Source organism: Peromyscus californicus, unplaced genomic scaffold (genome assembly GCF_007827085.1).
Source record: "Peromyscus californicus insignis strain IS unplaced genomic scaffold, ASM782708v3 Scaffold_1__1_contigs__length_55948999, whole genome shotgun sequence".
NCBI classification, from domain to species: Eukaryota; Metazoa; Chordata; class Mammalia; order Rodentia; family Cricetidae; genus Peromyscus; species Peromyscus californicus.
Window position 1 is genome coordinate 38,230,240 of NW_026294492.1, and position 23,663 is coordinate 38,253,902.

The window sequence follows — 23,663 nt, forward strand, 5'->3', positions numbered from 1 at the left end:
TCAGGTAACAGAATTTACAAACATTTTAATTTTAACTACTTAGCTGTAACTAGAATTTTACACTTTTACTTGGCATTTTAGGTATCACATACTATATTTCAAGATAACAAGGTGTTCACTTACCACAAAATTGGATCATTAGCAAGTTCACTGAAGCGTTTACACACACAAGCGGCTCTACAAAGATCCTGTTCCAGCAAATAAGAGAAGATTTTTAAAACTACTTCATCTGGCAGTTTCTCCTGAAGATACTGTTCAGCAGGTGCTGCTAAAAAGAAATTAACAAACAAAATGTAAACAATTCATTATCAAGCAATGACTTCATCATTAAAGAATATTTTATCTAACAAATAGCTTGTATTTTTTGATGAGTTATGTTTTCCTTTTATCTTACATATATGTGTACACACACACACACACAAAATGGTTTTTTGTTTGTTTTATGTTAAAGGCAGACTTGAAAAGTTTCCTAGGCTGGCCTTGAACTCATTAACTTAGGCAGGCACTTAATTTTCCAACCCTCTAACATCCACACACGCCCTTATTAGCCTCCGAAGTAGCTTGGGTTTATGGTTATACCACTTGGCCTGGCTATAAAAAAAGTACTTTTATATACAAATAAGAAAGGGGCTGGAGAGATGGCTTAGCATTTAAGGGTTGGTACTGCTCTTGCAGAGGACCCATGTTTGGTTCTCAGCACCCATAACCAGAAGCTCACAACTCCTGGAAATCCAGCTCCAGGAAATCTGATGCCTTCTTCTAGCCCATTCAGGCAATTTTAATACCCTCCCCATGGAAACACACACACCCATAATTAAAAATAAAAAAATAAATCTTAAAAAAAAGTTAAAGAGGGAAAGGTTAGGGTCCTAATATATTTTTAATAGTAGCTACTCTTAACATATTCAGATAATATTTAATTTAAATTTTTGGCATCAAATTTATTCATTCATTCATTCATTCATTCATTCATTCATTCATGTCTCTTATGTAGCCTCGGCTGTCCTGGAAACCTCTATGTAGACCAGGATGGCTTTGAACTCACAGTGATCCACCTGCTTCTGCCTCTTGAGTGCTGGAATTAAAGGCGTGCGCCACTATTTGTGGGCTCAAATGTAAGTTTTAAAACTCACTGTTTCTTACTCCTTCGCTTTCCATTCAAAATACCTGATAGATCCTGTGACTTCCCGGACACTCTTGCGCGCTTTGCTCGATGACCAAAGTTTTCTGTAGTTGAAGTTGAGGCACCCTTGAAAACCAGAGAGAAAACTCATCCATCAAGTATTTCTACACTATATAATTACCTCTCAAAAACTGCCCCCCCCCCAATTCTCTCATTACAAAAACCATCACAGTGAACTGACCTCCATACTGTTCTTTGTAGGACACGCTGTTCTTTTTGGCAAAAGAGTTTTTCTACGAAGTTGGTATGGACTATTTTGTGCACCAGGACCTGATTCTTCTGCAACCATATCTGCAGGAACATCATCTGTAAAAGATAAAAGAAAAATGATACCCATCTTTTTAATAAAAATTTCAGGGGCTGGGGAAATGGCTCAGTGGTTAGGAGCACTGGCTGCTCTTCCAGAGGACCCAGGTTCAATTCCCAGTACCCACATGGCAGCTCACAAGACAGCTGTAAAATAAAATAAAAGTTGAATAAATTATTTAAAAAAAATTCAAATTTGGCAAGAGAAAAGAACAACCAAATTTTTATGTGGAATTCCAGCCAACTAGATGACTATCTGACAGATGTTAGACGTCTTATAAAGCTTGGAATACACTAAAAAAGAAAGGGAAAGAAAGTGAAGAGACACCTAGTCAAGGAGAGGAGCAGGATCGAAGAGTGAGGTGAGGCCAGCAGACTGGCAAGGGTGCCATCGCAAAGCAGAGAAGGGGAGGTGTCACCTCTGAAGAGAGGCAGGTCAGTACTGTGGACTAGACACACTAGGGTGGAATGGACACCCACAGAGGGTGGTCTGTGATCTGGTGCTAGAGAGTAAGAACACGAAAGAAATCTGCCAGGAGGGGGAAGGGAGAGGCTGAGTCTCACACAGTGGAGGTGATGGCAGAGATGGATTACATGTAACAACGGAGTGACACGATGGCCAAATAAGTACACAGGATAATGGAAGCTGTATTTCTGTTCAACGAAACAGCTATAAATACACAAACAGAAAGCACGGGTAAGCCCTCTGATGTCGAGACTGGAGTTAAAGGTATAAAGTGTGAACTCATGATTTTCAACCACAGATATAGAAATACAGATGTAAATATTTAGATGTTCATGGAAAATGTGCTTATCATCCTTAGCTCTCTCCACATCCAAGAATACAAAGCTTCTCAAAGTAATGAGCATGACTAATATTTGGATCTTGCTTCTGATTAACATTTTTAATAAAAGAAAGTTTTCATACTCATTGGAAAAATGATAGATCCCAGGGCTCGGGCAGGAAAAGTACAAAATAAGCCTAGAATATCTTGTGGCAGAACCAAAGTACTCAAAAATGATGAGGTCATATAAAATAAGGTAGAAGTGAGCTTGAAAAGGCAAATTATGCTGGAGCATGGAAAGAAGTAACCAAAGCAAAGGTATACTCCATAAATAAACCCTGATATATATAAATACACTGAAGAGTATGATGACAAGTACTTAAAGTTATTTCCCTAGAGATTAAGGAGTGAAACAGGATGCCAACTGTGTTGAGAGCTCGAAGTTCAGGTCATTAGGAAGACAAACTGAAACTGCCCCACCCAATAGCATTTAACAGAATTTCTATGATATCCCGTACAAAGATGCATAACATGAACTGAATTACGAAGAATCAAACAAGCCCAGATTTGTTCTGTGAAGTAAAATGGTTTCTGTTAGAACAGAGAGGAAGAAGTTGTTCTGTAGGATTCAAAGAGATAGGACAACTAAATCAACCCGTGGCTCTTGTGCAAAGAACACTACCTTCCCACCCCCACCCATTACTGAGACCTGAAACCTAGAGACTGGAAAGCAGGATGTGCTCGTGTTAATTCCATACTTCTTTAGGAGAGTCTTGTTTGTAGGACACAGATACTCACTAGGTAGGACATAAAAAGGTAATTTAACGTTTAAAGTACTGGGGACCTCTACTACAGCTCATTCTCTAAGTTTGGGTTTAAAAAAAAAAAAATCTTAAAAATTTCAATCCAAACAAGCCAAAAGAAGATAGACAGGAAAAAATGACTGCAATAACAAAAGGGGCAATTTGTTCACAAATCAATACATGATTTATGGTGGTACACAATCATGTGGTGGTACATAAGATGTACACAGACAGTTCTAAATTAAGGAAATACAAATAAAAACAACAGTAAGAGATGGGCGGCGGCGCACGCCTTTAATCCCAGCACTCGGGAGGCAGAGGCAGGCGGATCTCTGTGAGTTCGAGGCCAGCCTGGTCTACAGAGCCGAGATGCAGACAGGCACCAAAGCTACACAGAGAAACCCTGTCTCGGAAAAAAACAAAAAAAGGTAAGATAAATGAATAAATATAACACACGCGCACACACACACAGACAGGATTTCAAGACAGGGTTTCTCTGTGTATTCCAGGCTATCCTGGAACTCACTCTGTAGACCAGGCTGGCCTTGAACTCAGAGATCCACCTGCCTCTCTGCCTAAAGGCATGCTTCTGCCACCACACGGCTGATAATTTTTGTTTATCTACCACATTACAAAAACCACAAAAGACAATCTGCATACTAGAGCCATCAAGGCTAAGAGGAAAGACTCTTCACTGCTTTCCGAAGGCAGTGTGGCACACTGTAACTTAGCTATCCATTTCTGACAGCTGACCCTGCAGCTGTCATCACGCACAGCAAAGCAGTAGCATGTACCAAGACAGTCACCACAGTAGCTGTCCTACTGCAGGCCAGCTCACGATGGACTAATGTGTGGCTGCTACAAACATAAAGAGATTCTATACAGTGTGATGAAGCACTACCCCCAATGTACAAGTTGGCATACAAATCAGGGCTGCCAGCACTCGGGGGAGAGGGGGCAGAGGCAGGCAGATCTCTGTGAGTTCAAGGCCAGACTGGTATAAAAGAGTGAGTTCCAGGACAGCTAGAGCTACACAGAGAAACCCTGTTTGAAAAAAACAAAAACAAATAAAAACTCAAAACAAAAAACAACAAATAAACAAATCAGGGCTGGGGATTGTAGCTTACTAAGAGTGTCTATTATGTACAAGGCCCAAACTGCAAAACTCAGACAAAACAATTAAAAAAACAAACAACCAAACATAAACCCTGTACATCTATGTACATGTGGAACTTGTTCAGGGAACACACATACTCTCCATGGGACAGAGAGTCAACTTGAAGAGGCTCTTATTGGCTAAAGAGAAGATGTGATTGGAGCGATGGCTCAGTGGTTAAGAACACTGGCTACTCTTCCAGATGACTCAGGTTCAATTCCTAGCACCTACACAGGGTTATCAACTCCAGTTTCAGGTGATCTGGCACCTTCTGGCTTTTTCAGGCACTAGGCATGCGTGTGGTGCATAGACATACATGCAGACAAAATACTCAAATTTATAAAAATAAAAAACTCTTTCTTCTTGGCTTAACCTGAACCATCAAATGACCAACAGACAAAAAATGGCTCCCCTACAGACACACACTCCAGAAGAAAATAATAAAACTGCAGAATCACTACTTTGCAATTCTTAATGTTAACAGACTTAGACACTGAACATCAATCATCCCTAGTATAACTAAAAGAGAAACCAGATTTTATATTTCCTCCAGAAAGAATAGAAGCCTGGGAAAGAGCACCAAATTGAGCTGAAAGCTTAGCTGTTATTATTTCACTTAAACATTGTTTTTAGCTGGGTCTCAGGCACATGCTTATTACCTTAGCATGCAGGGGGCTAAAGCTAGAAGATCAAGAGTTTGAGGCTTCTCTGGGATACAGATGTCGTTTCTGTTGTTTTTGTTTCTGTTTTTCGAGACAGGGTTCTCTGTGTGGTCCTAGCTGTCCTGGAACTCACTTTGTAGACCAGGCTGACTTTGAACACAGAGATCCACCTGCCTCTGCTTCCGAGTGCTGGGATTAAAGGTGTGTGCCATCACCGCCCAGCAAAGTGTTCTTTTAACACCATTTTCAAATAAAACTCTGAAAACCAAGTTTTGCACTGGAGTCAGAAAATACAGCAAATGTGACTTACTAGGTATGTGTGGAGCCATTCTTTTGTGCTTTAGTGTGGTGAGTTTATCTGTGTCTAAAAGGAACATGTATAGTCTTTTGTCTTTTAAACAAGCTTTGAGACATATCAGGCAGGAACTCTCTCAACTGAGGTTATCTCCAGCCCCTAGAGCCTACATTTTAGAGTACAATATAGTTACATTTTACAATACAATTTTAAAATCTCTAAAAAGCAAGTTTTTAATATGTTGTTTAAATAGTCTATCTGTCCTTTCTTGTGAGTAGAACTAATATGGTTATCTACTGGCTTCAGAAAGAAATACACTAAAACCTCCCATTGCATCACTAGGTAGTCTATTTAACCTATAAACCTTTATTTTATACTCCAAGATGTTAACTGAATACAGATCAAGGTTACTAATTCCTGGTGAATTATTCAACTTATCATTATGTGATAGCTCTCTTTATTCTTTTCATAAAAATATAGACAAGCATCCTAATATAAGGATTGTCTCAGGCTATACCACCACCCTTTCTGAGACAGGGTTGTGTTATATAGCCACATATCCTTGGAACTAGTGATGTAGACCAGGTTGGCCTCAAACTTGGGATGACCCTCCCACCCATTCCTCCCTATGGTTAAAGGCATACACTATCAACCTAAATTTTTGAAAGTTGATTTGGCTTACCTTTTCACACTGGTCTGTTAAAACTTTCATCATGCTTTATTTCCTTTAATCTCTTAGAATACTTATTTTTGGTTTAATTTTGTTTCTTATTGTACATGAATTCACAGGAGTTATCCCATCCACCATGAGTTCCTGAACCCATGTCAGGCTTGTACACCAAGTCCTTCACCATCTCACCCCTCCTAATTACTTCATAAACGTTTTATATTATCTTTAAGTTCTCTCTATCATTGAGTTTGTTCTTGAGTGTTGGCCTAGTAGGTTCTTTTTCTAGTCACTACGAAAAATTAGGGATTTTTTTCACTTTCTAGGCCAAATATCTGGGTCTGTGCAAGCTGTTTTAAAAAGTCCCAATGTCACAGTTAAAAATACTTATTTTTTGTGTGCATGAAATGTCTTACTTGCATAAATGTATGTGCACTATGTGCATGTCTGGTGTCTATGGAAGTCAGAAGGCGGCTTTGGATATCATGGAACTGGAGATGGCTGTGAGCTTGGAATTGAACCCAGGTTCTCTTCAAGAGCAACAAGTCTGCTTAACCCCATGTGTGTACTAGAGTTCTACCTGAGTGTCATAGAATGGACAGCCAGGACCACACAAGACCCTGTGCTACCGTATCGTAGCACTCTCTCCTACTCATTGCCTTGGGGTCCTCTCATTTCCAGCACCCATGACTCCCCTCCTCCTTCCTTGGGGTTCAGCTACAGTTCTGTGACGTCACTCTGCTATGTTTCAGTCTATGCACACACTGGACTGGTATTTCTATCAGCTTAGTTTAGTCATGCTTCAGAGTAATGTTCTGAACACTCAAAATACAGTATCATGCCGTGGGATATCTTTCTGTATGCTGTGAATATGTGATGCTCTGATTGGTTGATAAATAAAGCTGCATTGGCCTATGGCGGGGCAGGATGGAGCCAGGTGGGAAAATCCTAGAGAGATAGTGGGAGGAGAAAGGAGAGGAAGGAGAGGAAGGAGAGGAAGGAGAGGAAGGAGACGCTGCCAGCCACCAGCAAGAGAAACAAGATGTGAAAATACCGGTCAGCCACAGCTGCGTGGCAACTTATAGATTAATAGAAATGGGTTAATTTAAGATATAAGAGCTAGCTAGCAAGAAGCTTGAGCCATAGGCCATCCAGTTTGTAACTGATGGAAGCCTCTGTGTGTTTACTTGGTCTGAGCAGCTGCAGGACTGGGAGGGACACAGGGAAACTTCCAGCTACAGTATCAACTTTGTTTTCTAGTCATCAATGTCTCTCTATTTTGTCTTTGAAGGATCATGTACATCTTCCTCACTATAGTATAGTTGCTGTGGTGGTTTGAATAAGATTACCACCAGAGGCTCATATACTTGACTGTTTAGTTACCAGGGAGAGGAACTCTTTGATAGGATTAGAAGGATTAGGAGGTGTGGCCTTCTTGGAGGAAGTGTGTCACTGGGAGTGGGCTTTGAAAGTTCAAAAGCCAGGCCCAGTGCATCTCTCACTCTGCTTGCAGATCAGGATGCAGTTCTCAGCTGCTTCTCTAGTATCACATCTGCATGACACCATGCTCCCCACCATGATGATAACTGGCTAAACCTCTGAAACCATAAGCAAACGCCCAATTAAATGCTTTCTTTCCGAAGAGTTGCCTTGGAACCAGGTGTGGTGGTGAGTCTTTAATCCCAGCACTTGGGAGGCAGAGGCAGGCAGATCTTTGAGCTTGAGGCCAGCCTGGTTTACAGAGTGAGTTCCAGAACAGCTAGGGATCCATAGAGAAACCCTGTCTTTAAAACAAAACAAAACAACCAAAAAAACAAAACAACCAAAAACAAAGAAGTAGCCTTGGTGATGTTTTTCTTCACAGCAATAGAACAGTGACTAAGACAGTTGCCTTAATTATTTTTACCTTTGCTATATCGTATTTTAACAAAATTATTACCTCTGAGGGTTATACCTGCACTGTTTCAGCTTAGTACCTATAAAGACTCAGTAAATGTTGATTCCTCTCCATAGAGAAGACTTAATTTCCACAACTAATAAGAACTATAATGATCTTTACTGAAGAATGAACAGATAGGAACTGACTTAACTTTTTGTTTTTTCAGATTTACAATTTTTTTTTTTACATTATTTTTTGTTCCTTCCTAAAATTATAGAGAAGCATTCCCCAAGACAGATCTGGCATACAAGAATAGATAAAATATGATTTATTATATAAATAAGCAAAACAATATATAAAGCCAATGGTTATGGTAACTACCAAATACCGAGTGACTAATTCAATTAGGACTTTGCTATGTAACCCTCCACTTAGATATACATGTAATCTCAAAAGTAAGAACAGCAACAAAATGTTAATATGCAATTCAACAGAAAGCTACATGTACATATATAATATATATATACACACGTAATCAAATTTTATTTTTACATTTCTAGACTTTCCTTCAAATCCTATATATATATATATATATATATATGTGTGTGTGTGTGTATGTGTGTGTGTGTGTGTGTGTGTGTGTGTGTGTGTATGTATGTATGTATATTCTAGAATTTTCACTATGAATTGGAACCACTAGGATAAGGAAGGCCCTCAGAAAATAAATAGGTTTCTTAATTTAAAAGTAAATATTTAACAACTTTATAATTAAGTAGCAATGAAAATGTATTAGGATGCAAGTAACAATCTGGTGTCTCTCCAGTCTGAGGCTAGAACACCTTGATTTTTATATATATTTGTGGCCATCTCAAAGGTTTGCAGAATGTAGTTTATGGAGATTAATGTACAGGAGTCATCCCCTCCACACACACAGACTACTTAAAGAGACCCAGACTGGATGGCAGCAGTGAGGGCTGTGCTGCTAACAACCGTGTGTTTAGAACAGCTCCGAGTCTCACAGTGCAAAGCACTACCACCTGACAACTGTTTCTAACACAGTTGGGAAACACTACTGCTTTTTCCAATTAAACCTATCCATGAATACATTGAAATCAAGAGCACACTTATTTTAAATATTCTTTAATTTAATATTTTTACCTAAAGCAGAGGTATTTTAAGATAGAGAATCTAAAAATAAGTATGTTAAGTTCGTTTTACAAAGCTTGACCTGCCGTATAATGTAATCAGATCTTGGTTATACTTAGGCTACAAATTCTCAACATTTAACTATTTGATACAATGCTACTTGACACCCTGCAGTAATATATTTATTTATATAAACAGGTACATATGTCTATTAAATTTCACCATCACGTAACTGTAGAGATTAGCTGAACCCTTCTTAAAAAAAGATAAAAACACACACACTTGGGCTACTTTCTACCAACTTAGAGCCGCCCAATCGTCGCTGTTATGACTATCAGAGACCCCATGAGGATTCATCTCTCCTGCAGAGTTCACAACTTTCTGTGGTGAAGTGCACAGCAGCACAAAGCATGGTTTACTAACAAGTCTCTGCTGAACGAGTGGAAGAAGGAACGGCTGTGCCACGCCTGGTGCTAGCTATAGTCCAAAAACAGCCAGACCTAAGGCGAGACAAGTGTGTGCTACCAAAGAAGCTGCGGCTGCGGCTGCGGCTGCTGCTGCTACTGCTGCATTTTGTCAACCTGAAGATACACTGCAGCATGCCTGCAGTCTGTTGTATAGCACAACATTGATGTTTCACATATGATGTGTCATCCAATTCATGAGAAAACTGCATTATAAGTGATAAAGAGTATTTATGCTCAATGGACTAGTCTTATTATTTTTATGTCAAAATTACTGATAGTGTCTATAAAGAAAACCTCTGTTCCAGAACTGATTAAATTTTATAGCCTTAAATTGAAAAATAAAATCTCTCAATTTTTGACAACTACTAATCCAAGTTTACATTTCCTTGGGAACAACTCAGCTCTTCCCTGTTACATACCACAACCTCTTAGGCTTTGAGGGAGAAGAGTGTACAACAGCCCCTTCTCTGTAAAATGAACATCATAAAAATTCTTGGATTTATTTTTATTTCTTAGTGTATGTCTTTTGAGAACTTTTGAGAGCTGGTTCCCTCCTTCTAACATGGGTTCCAGGGACTGAACTCAAACTATCAGGTTTCCTTCCGTGGTAAGCATTTTAACCTGCCAAGCCATCTTGCAAGCCTAAAATTCTTTCTTTCAAAAGAGGTTTCTTCTCCTTTTTTTTTTTTTTGTTGTTGTTGTTTTCAGGTTTATTGAAACTATGACAGAATAGATTCAAATGGCTCCACGTGGTGTTTTGAAATTCATCCCAACTGTAGGCTGGGTAACCTGCAGGTTAGAGAGGCTGCCGAAGTCCAGAAGCTTCAGCATGTCCTTGGTGTCAGGATCTACCTCAATGATCTCCTGATCCAGGGCTGAGACCTCAGGAACATAATTCTCTCTCCTTTCTCTCTCTTCTTCCTGCAACTTGACAGAGACACCTCTCACAGGGCCTCTCTGACTCCTCTTCATCAGCTGCGTGACATAGCCGGCTATCTTGTTGCGGAGTTTCTTGCTGGGGAAAATGGCCATCTCCTCGCACACGTGCTGTTGGTGTGGAAGTCATTACCCAGGCACGTGTAGTACTTCTCGATGATGACCCGGGCCGCCTTCTTCACAGTCCTGGTGCGAACGCGGCCATGTTGACGGGTTCCGGTAAAAGAGGAAACAGGACTTCTTCTCCTTTTATACTGTTCATTCAGTTTTGAATCTTCATCACCCCAACTGTCAACATTCATAAATATATTCCTATTCTATTGAACAAGAAAGTATTTTTAAAGTTAGTGACTTTTCTAAGGTTGTTTTGAGACAATGTCTCATTACGTAGCCTAGGCTGGCCTGGAACTCACTATGTAGCCAAGGCTAGCCTTGAACTCACAGAGTTCCTCCTGTCTCTCCTTCCTTAGTGCTGAGATTAAAGGTGCAAACCACCATGTCCAGCAACTTGTGTATATTTTAATTATCTCCAAGTTCAATATTAACTAGTTAACAAGGTAATTAAAAGCAGTGTTACAGCTGTGTGGAAGCTGATGTGACTAAGTATCAAATTTATCATTAGAATGACCGTTGCTCCAAATTAACAATGAGCTCAATCTTAGCATACAGCTTAAGGGAAAAACAGTTAGCCTGTCCCTAATTTTATTTCCACATTAAGTTTAGAAATTTCTAGAAATGATCTTTTATTGGTTTGTATTTACTGGAGAAAGAATAACCAAGAGCAGCAAAGTAGGAAGAGCAAGAAGATTTCTTTTATTGTTTTTAAGATTTATTAAGTGTATGTGTGGGTGTTGTGGTATGTACGCTAACCTATTGAGATCAGAAAAGGTTGGGGAGCCCCTGAAATTAGAGGTACACAGGGTTATGAAGGATGTGGTTGCTAGGAACAGAACTCAGATCCTCTTCGTGAACAACAAATGCTCTTGAGCGCTGAGCCATCTGTCTGGCTCCTATTTTACTCTTACAAGCATTAACTATTTACCCCAGGCTGGAGAGAGGGCTCGGCGGTTAAGAGCACTTGCTGTTCTTACAGAGGACCCAGATTTGATTCCCAGCACCCACACCGCAGCTCTCAAGCATCTGTAACTCCAGATCCTCCTTTTGGCCTCCTTGAGACCGGGCACACACACAAGTGGTACACAGAAATATATCACCTCTGCTTTGTGAATGCCACTAAGACAACTACTTTATTTGGAAGAAGAAAAGCGAATGGGAAGAGGCAGGATCAGTTCTTCTTTCCATAGTATTATAGTAAACTATAATTATAGAACAATGTCTAGTAATGTTTCTACAAATGACACAAAACAAAAACCAAAACACCAGTATCCCCTAGCAAGGCAGTCATAGGAGCACAAGGCCACACTCGTGCTTCAGCACTCAGATGGCTAAGGCAGGAAGATAATCAGTTCATGACCAGCTGAGGTTTTACAGCTTATATTGCTAACTAAGGCACTATCTAAATACCAATTGTTTGTACTAGTATAATTAAGTATACTTGTTACCAGTATTTTAGAGGCTTGTAGAAAATACAATGCGGTGGTACACACACCTTTTAATCATTTTCTAAAGAAGTAGTTCCTTAGATATTTTCATTTAGTAAAAGAGTATCAACATTAAGTGGGGACAGTACAGTACAATGTAAAGATACAAGAGTTCCAGACAGACTGGCTTTTGTTTAGCACTCAGTATTAGCCCTGTTCTGTTCAGAAAGTGCCGTGTGTGTGTGTGTGTGTGTGTGTGTGTGTGTGTGTGTGTACACACATGATATATGGAATGGCTTTTCTACTCTTTTTTTTTTTTTTTTTTTTTTTTGGTTTTTCGAGACAGGGTTTCTCTGTGTAGCTTTGTGCCTTTCCTGGGACTCACTTGGTAGCCCAGGCTGGCCTCGAACTCACAGAGATCCGCCTGGCTCTGCCTCCCGAGTGCTGGGATTAAAGGCGTGCGCCACCACCGCCCGGCACTCTTTTTTAAATTATTTTTAAAAAATGTGTGACAGTGTCTCTCACTGACCTTGAAGCTCCCTGGTTGTCTAGCCTAGCTGGCCTTACAGTAAGCCTTGGGGTCCCCATCTCTGCCTCTCCAATACTGGGCTTACACATACATGCTGCTGGGCCTAGTTGATTGGTATGGCTACTGAAGATCTGAACTTAGGTCTTCATGCTTACATGGTAAAGTACCTTAACCAACCGAGGCACCTCCCTGGCCTCAGTTTCTCACTTTTTTTTTTTTTTTTAGGTTTTTCGAGACAGGGTTTCTCTGTGCAGCTTTGTGCCTTTCCTGGATCTCGCTCTCTAGACCAGGCTGGCCTCGAACTCACAAAGATCCGCCTGCCTCTGCCTCCCAAGTGCTGGGGTTAAAGGCGTGCGCCACCACCGCCCAGCCAGTTTCTCACTTTTAAACTTCAACTTCCTTTACTGACTTTCAGTTCATCTACAAAATGGAGATAAGTAAGCAGGCCAGCAAGACAGTTCATTAGGTGAAAGGACTCACTGTACAAGGCTGACAACCCGAGTTTAATGCCCAAAGCCCAGGATGGAAGAACTACTGAAAGATGTCCTGACCACCTGCACACCTCTACTCACTCAGTCACATACATCACACACCACAAATCATCTGAAATTTTAAAAAGTGGAGACGTGTCAGGGTTGTCCACCTTAGGATTTGTTGCAATGACTGATCAGTTAGTACCTGATGAAGACAACATCTCAGTATCAGCTATTATTATCATAACTGAGATGAGACACTGTAAGTTACAAAATGTATTCAAAATTTATTTCAAATCCCAGGGAAAAAATTTTTTTTAAAAATTACTCCATCTAATATTTGGAAAATTCTATGTGGCAGAAATAATGATTACAAAATACATCTCATTAGGTCTCAAAGAGCAAAATTTATAGAGTTAAATTGATAAAGGCCAAGGGCTGACTACAGGTAAAAACAAACATTGTCTCCTTTAACTCCAGCAGTCATTTTGTAAGGTTGTAGAATAGTCAACAACGTAAGGCATTTGGTAAAGCTGTAAAATGGTCAACAATGTTGCCAGTTAGTGTATTTATTTATTTATTTGTTTGTTTATAAGCTGTAAAAAGGTCAACAATGTTGCCAGTTAGTGTATGTATGTATGTATGTATGTATGTATGTATGTATGTATTTATTTATTTATTCATTATAAAAGCACAAATACAACAAAGGACAACTGTCACAGTGAATGTCAAAACAATGGCCTTCATTGTAGGTCACAAAGGAAGCAATGCCTCTTCACTGAACTATCAAACACAGGGAAGAGAGAATAAAAAATATTCCAGACATGCAGACCTATTTCAGCCAAACTGAAGAGTAAATACAGCAGTCAGACGAGGACACAGTATCCAGGAGGTAACGCAGTCACCTTACTGAAGAAGCCAGAGAGGAAAAAAGCTCCAAGATAAACAGTAGCCACTCTGTCTTCAAAGAAGAATCAAACAATGTTTTTCCAGGAGTGTTAGATAAAATGGTAAAAGCAACACACAGACTTAAAGACAGTCCATTGGGGCTGAAGCAATGGCTCAGAGTTTGTTAAAGCACGGGCTGCTGTTCCAAAGGACTCGGGTTCAATTCTCAGTAGCCACAGAGTAGCTCATACATTTTTGCAACTCTGGCCCCAGGAGATCTGACACATTCTACTGGCCTCTGAGGGCTTCAGGCATGTAAAGTGGTGTAGGTGTAAATGCATACACACAGGCAAAACACTCATATACAGAAAACAACAGCCCATCAACGTAACTGGGAAGAATCCCTTTGGAGTGGCCCAGAGATAGGTAATACTATGTACTGGAAAAGAAAATACACTTCTGGTACATATTTAGTGTTACAGAAGTATTACATACATCCATATTCATAAGGTGAACACAAGTGTATTTTTAGCTTCTACACTCAATGCACACACAATTTACTGAAAAACTTAAAGTTTGTACATATTACCAATATAGACACTCTTTTTTTAGATTTACTTATTTACTTTTTAATGTACATTGGGGTTTTACCCGCATTTATTTGTGTGTGTGTGTGTGTGTGTGTGTGTGTGTGTGTGTGTGCGCGCGTGCGCACGTGCGCGAGCCAGCCAGATCCCCTGGGACCAAAGTTATAAACATTTATGAGCTACTATGTGGGCGCTGGGAATTGAACCCGGGTCTTTTGGAAGAGCAGCTGGTGCTTTTAACCTCTGAGTCATCTCTCCAGTCCCCAATATAGACATTCTTAACCTTCAAAATACATGTCTCAGGGCTTCTATTGCTGCAATGAAATAGCATAACCAAAAAGCAAGTTGAGGAGGAAAAGGCTTATTTAGCTTACACTTCCAGATCATAGTCCATCACTGGAGGAAGTCAGAACAGGAACTCAAGCAGGGTCAGAACCTAGAGGCAGGGTCAGAACCTAGAGGTCATGGAGGTACTTCCCACGGCTTGCTCAGCCTGCTTTCTTACAGAACCCAGGACCACCAGCCCAGGGATGGCACCACCACAATAGGCTGGGCCTTCCCCAACTGATCACTAATTGAGATAATGCTTTACAGGTGGGTCTCATGGAGGCATTTCCTCAACCCAGGTTCCTTCCTCTCTTATGACTCTAGCTTGTATCAAGTCGACACAAAACCAGCCAGTACAATGCAAATGCAGAACTTATCTAGGACAGTGTTTCAATGAAAAGCAAGAACTGAGAATGTCATCATTGTACTAAAGACAGGATCTATAGCTATCAACCAAAAGGTTTATGGGAATTAAGTTGATCACCACAGCAGAACTCAAAAGACAACATCTCAAAGTAACATAGAGCTGACTGAATGAGCTCTGAATGGCCAAATGATCTACGTTACTCAAAAGCTACCACTTGTAGCCATCTGTCTTTATGCATAAACCTACATACCTAATAGTACAAGCAGATTTACTTTGTAGAGATTACAAAACTAGGGAGCCACAGAAACTGCACAGCAGTTAAGGGTGTGTACTGCTTTTGCAGAGGTTCTGAGTTCATTCCTAACATCCACATCTAGTTACTCACAACATTCCTCTAGTCACTGAAGGCACCTATACTCATATAGACACGGAGACATCTGTTGAGAAAGAAAAGACATACCTGGAATAGTCATTTATATTCCCATATATACAAACTGCTACATTAGACAAGGAACCAGATCATGTAAGACAGTTAAAAGACTATGAATATAAAATAAGATGCTGCATTTGTAGTAGAAATGATTTATATAAAAGAAGCTATACACAGGCATATGCTATCACAGAAGAGAAGGAAGGATGATTAGGAGTTAAGGCTAGTCTCAGCTACATAGTTAGATTGGAAGCTAGCCTGAGCTAAATGAAAACCCTGTTTCCAAGGTCTGGAGAGCTGACTCAGATAAGTTAAGAGACCTGCTGCTCTTGCAGACTACTGGATTCAATTCCCAGAACCTACATGGTGGTTCACAACCATGTTACTCCAGTTCCAGGGGATCTCTTCTGATCTTTGTGGGCACCAAGCATGCACATGGTGCACATATACTTGTAAGCAACACACACACATAAAACAAAAATAATTAAATCAGCCGGGCGGTGGTGGCGCACGCCTTTAATCCCAGCACTCGGGAGGCAGAGCCAGGCGGATCTCTGTGAGTTCGAGGCCAGCCTGGTCTCCAAATCGAGTTCCAGGAAAGGCGCAAAGCTACACAGAGAAACCCTGTCTCGAAAAAAACCAAAAAAAAAAAAAAAATTAAATCAATAAAAAAATTAAGCAAAAAAGAAAACCCTGTTTGGGGGTTGGAGAAAGGTGTTAAGAAGTAAATGTAAGCAGGTGGTGGTGGCACATGCCTTTAATCCCAGCACCTGGGAGACAGAGGCAGTTGAATCTCTGAGTTCAAGGCCAGCCTCACCTATATAGATCAAGTTAAAGAACAGCTAGGGATACACTGAGAAACTCCGTCTCAAAAAACAAAACAACAAAAAAAGGGGAACTTAAAAGGCACTGGTTGAACATGCCAAACCAACAGAGGCAAGAGTACAAAAATATTTTTACTCAAGTCCACAGTCATGTCAGACGGGATATAGAAATCAAGGCAGATAAAGCATATTCTCTTCTTAAATTCCATTTTGTGTTTATATGAGCAAAAACAAATAACATATTTTAACCTCTTACAAGTTTTACCAAAGTAAATGGAGCATCACATTAAAGAACAGCAGATGGCGCCAAAATGTCAATAAAAATACTGCTTTGGGGTAACTACAAATGAATTCATGATTAACGGAAGGCAAAGGCAGGAGGTGGAGCCAGGACCCATCCTAGTAAAACTGAAGAATGTAAGTTAGAACAATAACCATGCAAGTTTTCACGTGGTGCTGAAACACCGTAAGAGAGGGCCTCACTAGTTACTCCCCGTCTCCTAAGTGCTGGGGTTCTCCTTTTCTTGCTGTCATGCTGTCAATTTTTCTAGCTGTCCACCAACAGTACAGAATATCTTTTTTCTAATAAACCAACAAAACAAAACATCTATATCTATTTTTAAAGTAAACACACACGTAATGGGAAACTTTGTGCTCCCCACTCCCAATAATAAAGTACACAGCGTTTAAAACTATGTTAGGTTGCACAGAAGTCTTATTACTTCTATTTCTTAGTATTATGGAATTTGAGTACTGCATTTCAAATAATTACAGTGTTTTCTGGGGCAGCAGAGGGCTAGGCAGCTAAAGGCACTTGCTATGCAAGCCTGGCAAACTCAGATCTCAATCTGATCCCTGAGACCCACGAAGAGGTCTGACCTCCACAAGCACATGGCCCATGTGCACTTGTGCATGCAGACACCCACATGCGCGAGCACAAACACACACACACACACACACACACACACACACACACACTTAGAGAACTCCCACCACTGTTCCAACTGGTTAGTTCTTGCCAGAAATCACAACCAGGGCATTAACTATTTCATATTGATGGCTAGTAAATGTAAATGGCAATTGTGAATGTAAGATTTCAATCCTCATCTTTAATTAAACATTTTACCCTGGACTCTAACCAACACTAATCTAAAAACTTGGGCCTTGGGGTCCTCAGTAGCTAAAACACTGCTGAACAAGCCTGGAGATCGGAGCTTTGACGCCGGGATCCACATAAAGGTGGCATGAGAGACACAGCTGCAGGAAGTTGTTGACCTCCACTTGTGGTCCTGCCCCCACCCATGAAAAAGCCAAGATATGTCAGAAAAGACTTAAAAAAGGTATGATACACCATCACACAGAGTCACTTTGCTCCACTGGAAAATGAGGGGTCCGCACCCCATTTCTAAGCCTGAGTCACCTGCAGACTCTGTAAAAACATGACTAGCCACTATACCTGATTTCACACACCCACCTCCCACGGCAGATGTACATCTATTTCAGGGTAGGCAAGCCCAAGCTGATCCTATGCAGCATTTGTTTATTTTTTGGAAGAGAAGAGGAAGGTTGTAAGATAGCAGTGTTCTTTTTATTCCTGCTAACAGAATCAAAAACAGGTTGAGTGCCAGGCGGTGGTGGCGCACACCTTTAATCCCTGCACTTGGAGGCAGAGCCAGGTGGATCTCTGTGAGTTCGAGGCCAGCCTGGTCTACAGAGCAAGATCCAGGAGGGCACCAAAACTACACAGAGAAACCCTGTCTCGGGGAAAAACAAAACAAAACAGGTGAGTGCTGTACTGTCTACAGTAGGTAATCATCCTACTCTTTGAGGACACCCAACCAGAATGCCAGGTTGACAAACCAACAAGGGCAAAGATACAACTGTGGAAAATCAGAAATAAAACTTGCTGTATGAAATATTTCTTATTTTTAAAACACTGAGTTTAATTGAATTTACATCCAAAAGCACCTTGAATTTTGAAAGTGTTCCACCATTCATGATATAAAACAAGGAGTAATAACATGAAACCCCACGTTATTAGAGGAATTCAGCAAAGTGGAGTAACGTGGAGTAACTAAAAAGGAATAGTGAAAATCAAAACCTAATCTACAGGGCAAAGAATAACAATTCAAGTCCAAACCTCAAAACATGCACAATGTATAATTCTTTCTTTTGGATTCTCCTTTAACATCAATTATCACAGTACCAGACATACGACTCCTAATTAGTAACTATGACAAATCTAAAACAATTGGTTCAAAGACTTAACAGTTTCAAATACAAGGATTTGTGCTGCACTGAAGTCTGTTGCAATCTAGGAAATATAATCCAAACCAAGCTCTTGTTAAATTAGCTCGAAAGTAGACCTGTTGGCTGGGTGGTGGTGGTGGTGGTGCAGGCCAATAATCCCAGCACTTGTGAGACAGAGGCAGGTGGATCTCTGTGAGTTCAAGGTCAGCCTGGTCTACATAGTGAGTTCCAGGCAGCTCGGGCTGTTACCCAGAGAAACCCTGTCTCAAAAAACCAAGTCATTTTAAAAGCTAAAAACAGGACTTGGAGAGATGGGTCAGTGGTTAAGAAAACTTGCCGCTCTTGCAAACACCCAAGTTCAGTCCCCAGTTCCCAGGGGGGCAGGGCATGAGCATCTGTAAGTCCACTTGCAAGGGAGCTGACACTCTCTTCAGCCTGTGGGTGATGTGGGTGATGTGCGCACACACGCGCACACACGCAGGCACGCACGCGCATACATACACACACACACACACACACACACACACGTGCAAGCACACACTCCTTAGCACTGCTAATTGCTAGCTGAAGGAGCAACAAAAGAAGAGAGCTCTCAAAGTCTCACACTGAAACTAATTGATAGACTGGAACTGACAAACAGATGTCCATTCACAGATCTTTGGCCAGAACTGCTTATATGGGCCAATGACAGTGGCCCAGAGAGTGGCAGATGAAAGGGCAAGAGCAGCAAGGTTCTGTCATCAAATGGAAGTGACACTGTTAGGATTGTGCCCAACCAGGCCCTAGGGTGCAAACAACTTAGATGAAATGTCTCACGATGATTCTTACTCCCACCGTCACCCCCGCCACTGCCATCACCTGCACACGTGACCCCAGCGGGAAGTCGCTTCATCAGCTGACAGAGGAAGCGAGGGCTTACTTTATAGGATGTTCCTGTATAACATACAGAAATCAGTTCTGGGTGGATAGATACAGCACTGCAACTCTATTCTGGGCCACCCACTGAGGGGCAGTGATGAAGAATACAGCCAGATACACAATTATATACCAACCAATCCATGGGCTGTGGTCAATGGCTAGATGATCAGCAACTTGGAGATATGCGACTTAAAGTTGGGGATGAAGAAACCTGGGGGACAGGTATGCAGCTAAACCCAAGTGGGCAAACCCCAAGATATTTGTGTTAACATGTAGATAAATGCCACCAAAAGTGGCATCAAGAGAGAAGGATTTTTAATAAATATTCAAGTGGTGGCTTTCCCTGTTAGTGATCATGGACTCACGAATAAAGTGTCCACTAAGCAAGTAGCAAGGATGGAGGTTATACTTGGGCTTAGAGGGGAGAAGGAAGGCTACTGTTGAGTGCCTAGTCTGTCCACAGTGGAGATCGATACTTAGACTTGACGTGGCAGTTTCCTACAGTAGAAGGTTAAGGTCACTCAAGTCTGAGTATCATTGGAGCACTTTCATAATGGAAGAGCAGCATCTTATCTGCCTTAGACACAACCCAGCAAATGCTTTTGAAATTCACTGAATATACCATCCTAAGACAGCTTGGCTTCATAGAATAATAGGCTTTTGAAGGTTGTTAGGTTAATACTTTGTAGGGATGGGATGATGATCTACAAGCAACTATGTATTCCCTGCATCAGTGTTTAACACATGGTACTGTTTCTTCAGTAGTCAGAATCGACAGGCCTAAGAATTAAGAGAGAAACAAGAGTGATACCTCTTTTGCTTTTAGTGACACACTAACAACACTTTTGCTTTGTGTCACTGTGAGTATGTCACATACTCTCCCAGCCTGGAGATCTTAGCTCCAAAGGAAGGAAGGCTTCCATCAGGAGATGAAATATTCCACTGAAATGCAAGTTACCATTGCCATCTGGCCATTCCAAACACTCATATATCTGAATCAAAAAGCAATGGAGTTATTAGGCTGCCTGAGTATTTTACCTGGACTACTGAGAGGCAATTGGTCTGTTACTACTCACTCACAAGGGAAAAAGAAAGAGCATGTCTGGCATGTAGGAGATTCCCCAGGTTATATCCCAGTATCACTGTTCATGTAATCAAAGTCAACAGAAAACCATGACCCAATTAATCAGGACTACAAATAGCCCAGATCCTTCAGAAATCAGAAAGAATGACACCTAGCGCTTGCTAAAAGCCAAGAGAATACAGAATAAGCAGCAAAAAGGAAACTGGTATGAGCAGCAGCTATAATCATCTAAGTAGTTACAGAAATGAAGTATTTCTTTCTCGTGTGTGTGTGTGTGTGTGTGTGTGTGTGTGTGTGTGTGTGTGTGTGTGAGAGAAACATATATGGTCCTTTGGGGAGGGTGGTGAGTAGACTGAACTCAAGACATGCAAGATAAACACACTACCACTGAACTATAGCTCATTCCCTGTTTTTTTTTTTTTTTTGTTCTGAGGTAAGGTCTTCTATGCAGCTCTGGCTGTCCTGGAACCAGTATGGCCTGGACCTCAGAGATCCAGCTGCCTCTGTCCCCCTAGTGCTTGTATTAAAAGTGTACACCACCCTGCCTACATGTCCTGACTTAAAAATAAACAAACAAACAAACAAATAAATAAATAAATCACGCTGATTTATGTTGGGTGGGTGTGGTGGCACATTCCTTTGATCCCAGCACTCAGGAAGCAGAAGCAGGTGGATTTCTGTGAGTTCCAGGACAGTCAGACATTATGTATGTCTTAAGAAAATAAATTTGGGTGCCAATGTATTAATTTGGAGAGTGTCTTGGGGTAAGATGAAAATTAAACCAGCAAACTCTTGAGTAAATAAATAGCTCTCCATAAGTGCTGAGTGGGTTTCATCCCAGGAACAAAAAGATCTCCAGCCTCCAGCCTTCATCTGTACCATCAACTTTCATGAGTCCGAAGCCTGCTGGACTATACACAGATTTTAAATGCCACAGACCACATAACTACATGAGCCAGTTCCTTAATAATAAATACATGTATAAATACACACATACTTGATAATAAGAGAAACAAAAATACAGAAGCAGGTATTAAATTAAGTATTTGTTAAGTTGGATAGTGATTCACAAGACTATTAAACAATGTTACTATAAATGTATTAGTGGAGAAGTTAGTGTATTACTTATTTTCTCATTACCATGACCAAAAAAAACCTAACATACAAAACTTATGGGGAAAGATTTGTTTGGGCTGTGACTTCAAAGGGTACACAGCTCATAATGGTAGGGAAGCTGGGGTGAAATATCTCTGTGGCAGAAAGAACATGTGGCACATGCTTGCTCATGTCACATCTTTGAGAAAAGCCAGATGGAAACTAGGGCTGGGCTATACCTTCAGACAGCCCAGTTGCACTTCCAAAAAGCTCCACGGTATTCCAAAACAGTGCCACAGGCTGAGAACGGAGCCCTCAGTGAGTACACAATCCTGTAGGAGAAATTTTAGACTCAAAGCATTACTTTTCATAGAAAGTATACCATGTTGACACCTAAGTTTATTGTTATAGTTTCTAAAAAAATATTGTTCTTTTGTTTGTATGCTTCTGTTTTTGTATTTGTGTGCTTCATTCTACAGCATGTGTGTGAAGGTCAGAGGACAATCTGCAAGTCATTCACCCCCTCCTCCTACCATGTGGGACCTGGGGATCTAACCTGATGAGCTTGGTGACAGGTGCCACTAGCCACTGAGCCACCTTGCTTGCCCTTGTTTTATGCTACAGCTGTTATATCAACACTTGAATTTTACTAGGGGTACCTTGATAACTGAGATAATTACAAGTCTTGACATAGAAAAGCTTGATAGTGCTACTGCAGAGTAATAAAACAGGGTCATAATGAAGTTTCAGGACAAACACTGGCAAGTTTATCACCTTCCTAGTGTTTACGGAGAGGATATTGTAGGGTACTACAGACCGACTCCAGGGCTGTGTGTATGGTAGGCAAATGCTCTAATACTGAAGTACATCCACAGCTCTCACATTGTTTCTAGACAGCTCAACTTACCTCTTTTTTTTTTTCTCCTGGAGCTGAGGACCGAACCCAGAGCCTTGCAAGCTCTACCACTGAACTAAATTGCCAACCCCTCAACTTATCTCTTTCAATGTCATGGTAGGAAGACATGTCATCTTTGAAAGACAAATCTAAAGCCGGGTGGTGGTGGCGCACGCCTTTAATCCCAGCACTCGGGAGGCAGAGCCAGGCGGATCTCTGTGAGTTCAAGGCCAGTCTGGGCTACAGAGTGAGTTCCAGGAGAGGCTCAAAGCTACACAGAGAAACTCTGTCTCGAAAACAAAAACAAAAAACAAAAAACCAACCAAACCAAAAAAAAAAAAAAAAAAAACAAAGAAAGAGACAAACCTAGAAACCTAGTATTTAACTGGGTGACCATTAAGGCACTAGGATTTTCACCTTTTCATATACACACTTCCCACTTCAGTCACCATCTTAGGTGTGAAGACCGTGATCTTAAATTCACACTGCTAGTCCATTAATTGTGACTGAGTGTATTTCTACTACCTTGTTACAACTATCCTTTTAAACTTCCTACTGTCTCTCTTCCAACGTTCCTCATACTTTTGCCTCAGCATATCGTTTACTATGTGTTCGCAAATGGTCCTCCTCAGGAAAGGTTTTCTATCATTTTATAAAGAAAAATAAAGGGAAAGTACAAAATGATCTTTATTTTTTTCCCCTTTATCTTTTCTGAGATAAAATCTCAACTATGAAGCCTAAACTAGCCTCAAACTCAGTCTAGCTGTCTCAGCCTCCTGATGACTGAGATTCTAGGCATTTGGCACTATGCTTGGCTGTAAATGTTAGTAGGAAGGATTTAAGCATAACAAGTCTCTGGTAAAGTTTTGCACACAACATCATATAAAGTGCAAGGGCACTCTCATGACATCTTTTCTCTTCAGAGATGGCTGGGGTTTATTTTGCAAATATTTCTGAATGACTAAGTAGATTATTTTATTTTTATCCTTAGAGACATATTGTGTGGGATGGGTATGGTGGTACAAGTCTGTAATTCCAGAATATAACTCCATATTTCTCTGAGTCTAAGGCCAATCTTGTTCACATAGTGAGACTCTGTCTCAAAAAGGAAATTCATTCATCAGAACAACCTTGCCCACTGATGAGTTCTCTTGATAAAATTCATATAGG

The 23,663-nt window shown here is 40.7% G+C and overlaps 1 protein-coding gene and 1 pseudogene across 3 annotated transcripts in view; both read right to left on the reverse strand.

Moving 5' to 3' along the window:
* The window catches only part of Fbxo11 (F-box protein 11), an 80,950-nt gene that overhangs the window by 27,811 nt on the left and 29,476 nt on the right, over window positions 1-23,663 (reverse strand). For 2 of the 3 annotated variants that reach the window (XM_052746519.1, XM_052746521.1), the window contains exons 2-4: window positions 1,365-1,489; window positions 1,168-1,249; window positions 124-268 (exon numbers count right to left, since the gene is read on the reverse strand). In XM_052746519.1, coding sequence (XP_052602479.1) covers window positions 124-268; window positions 1,168-1,249; window positions 1,365-1,472 — 335 coding nt within the window. In that variant the 5' untranslated portion in view covers window positions 1,473-1,489. The remainder of the gene's footprint in view (window positions 1-123; window positions 269-1,167; window positions 1,250-1,364; window positions 1,490-23,663) is intronic. The other variant, XM_052746520.1, reaches the window with a different exon arrangement.
* On the reverse strand, window positions 8,411-12,048 carry LOC128115638 (40S ribosomal protein S17-like; annotated as a pseudogene).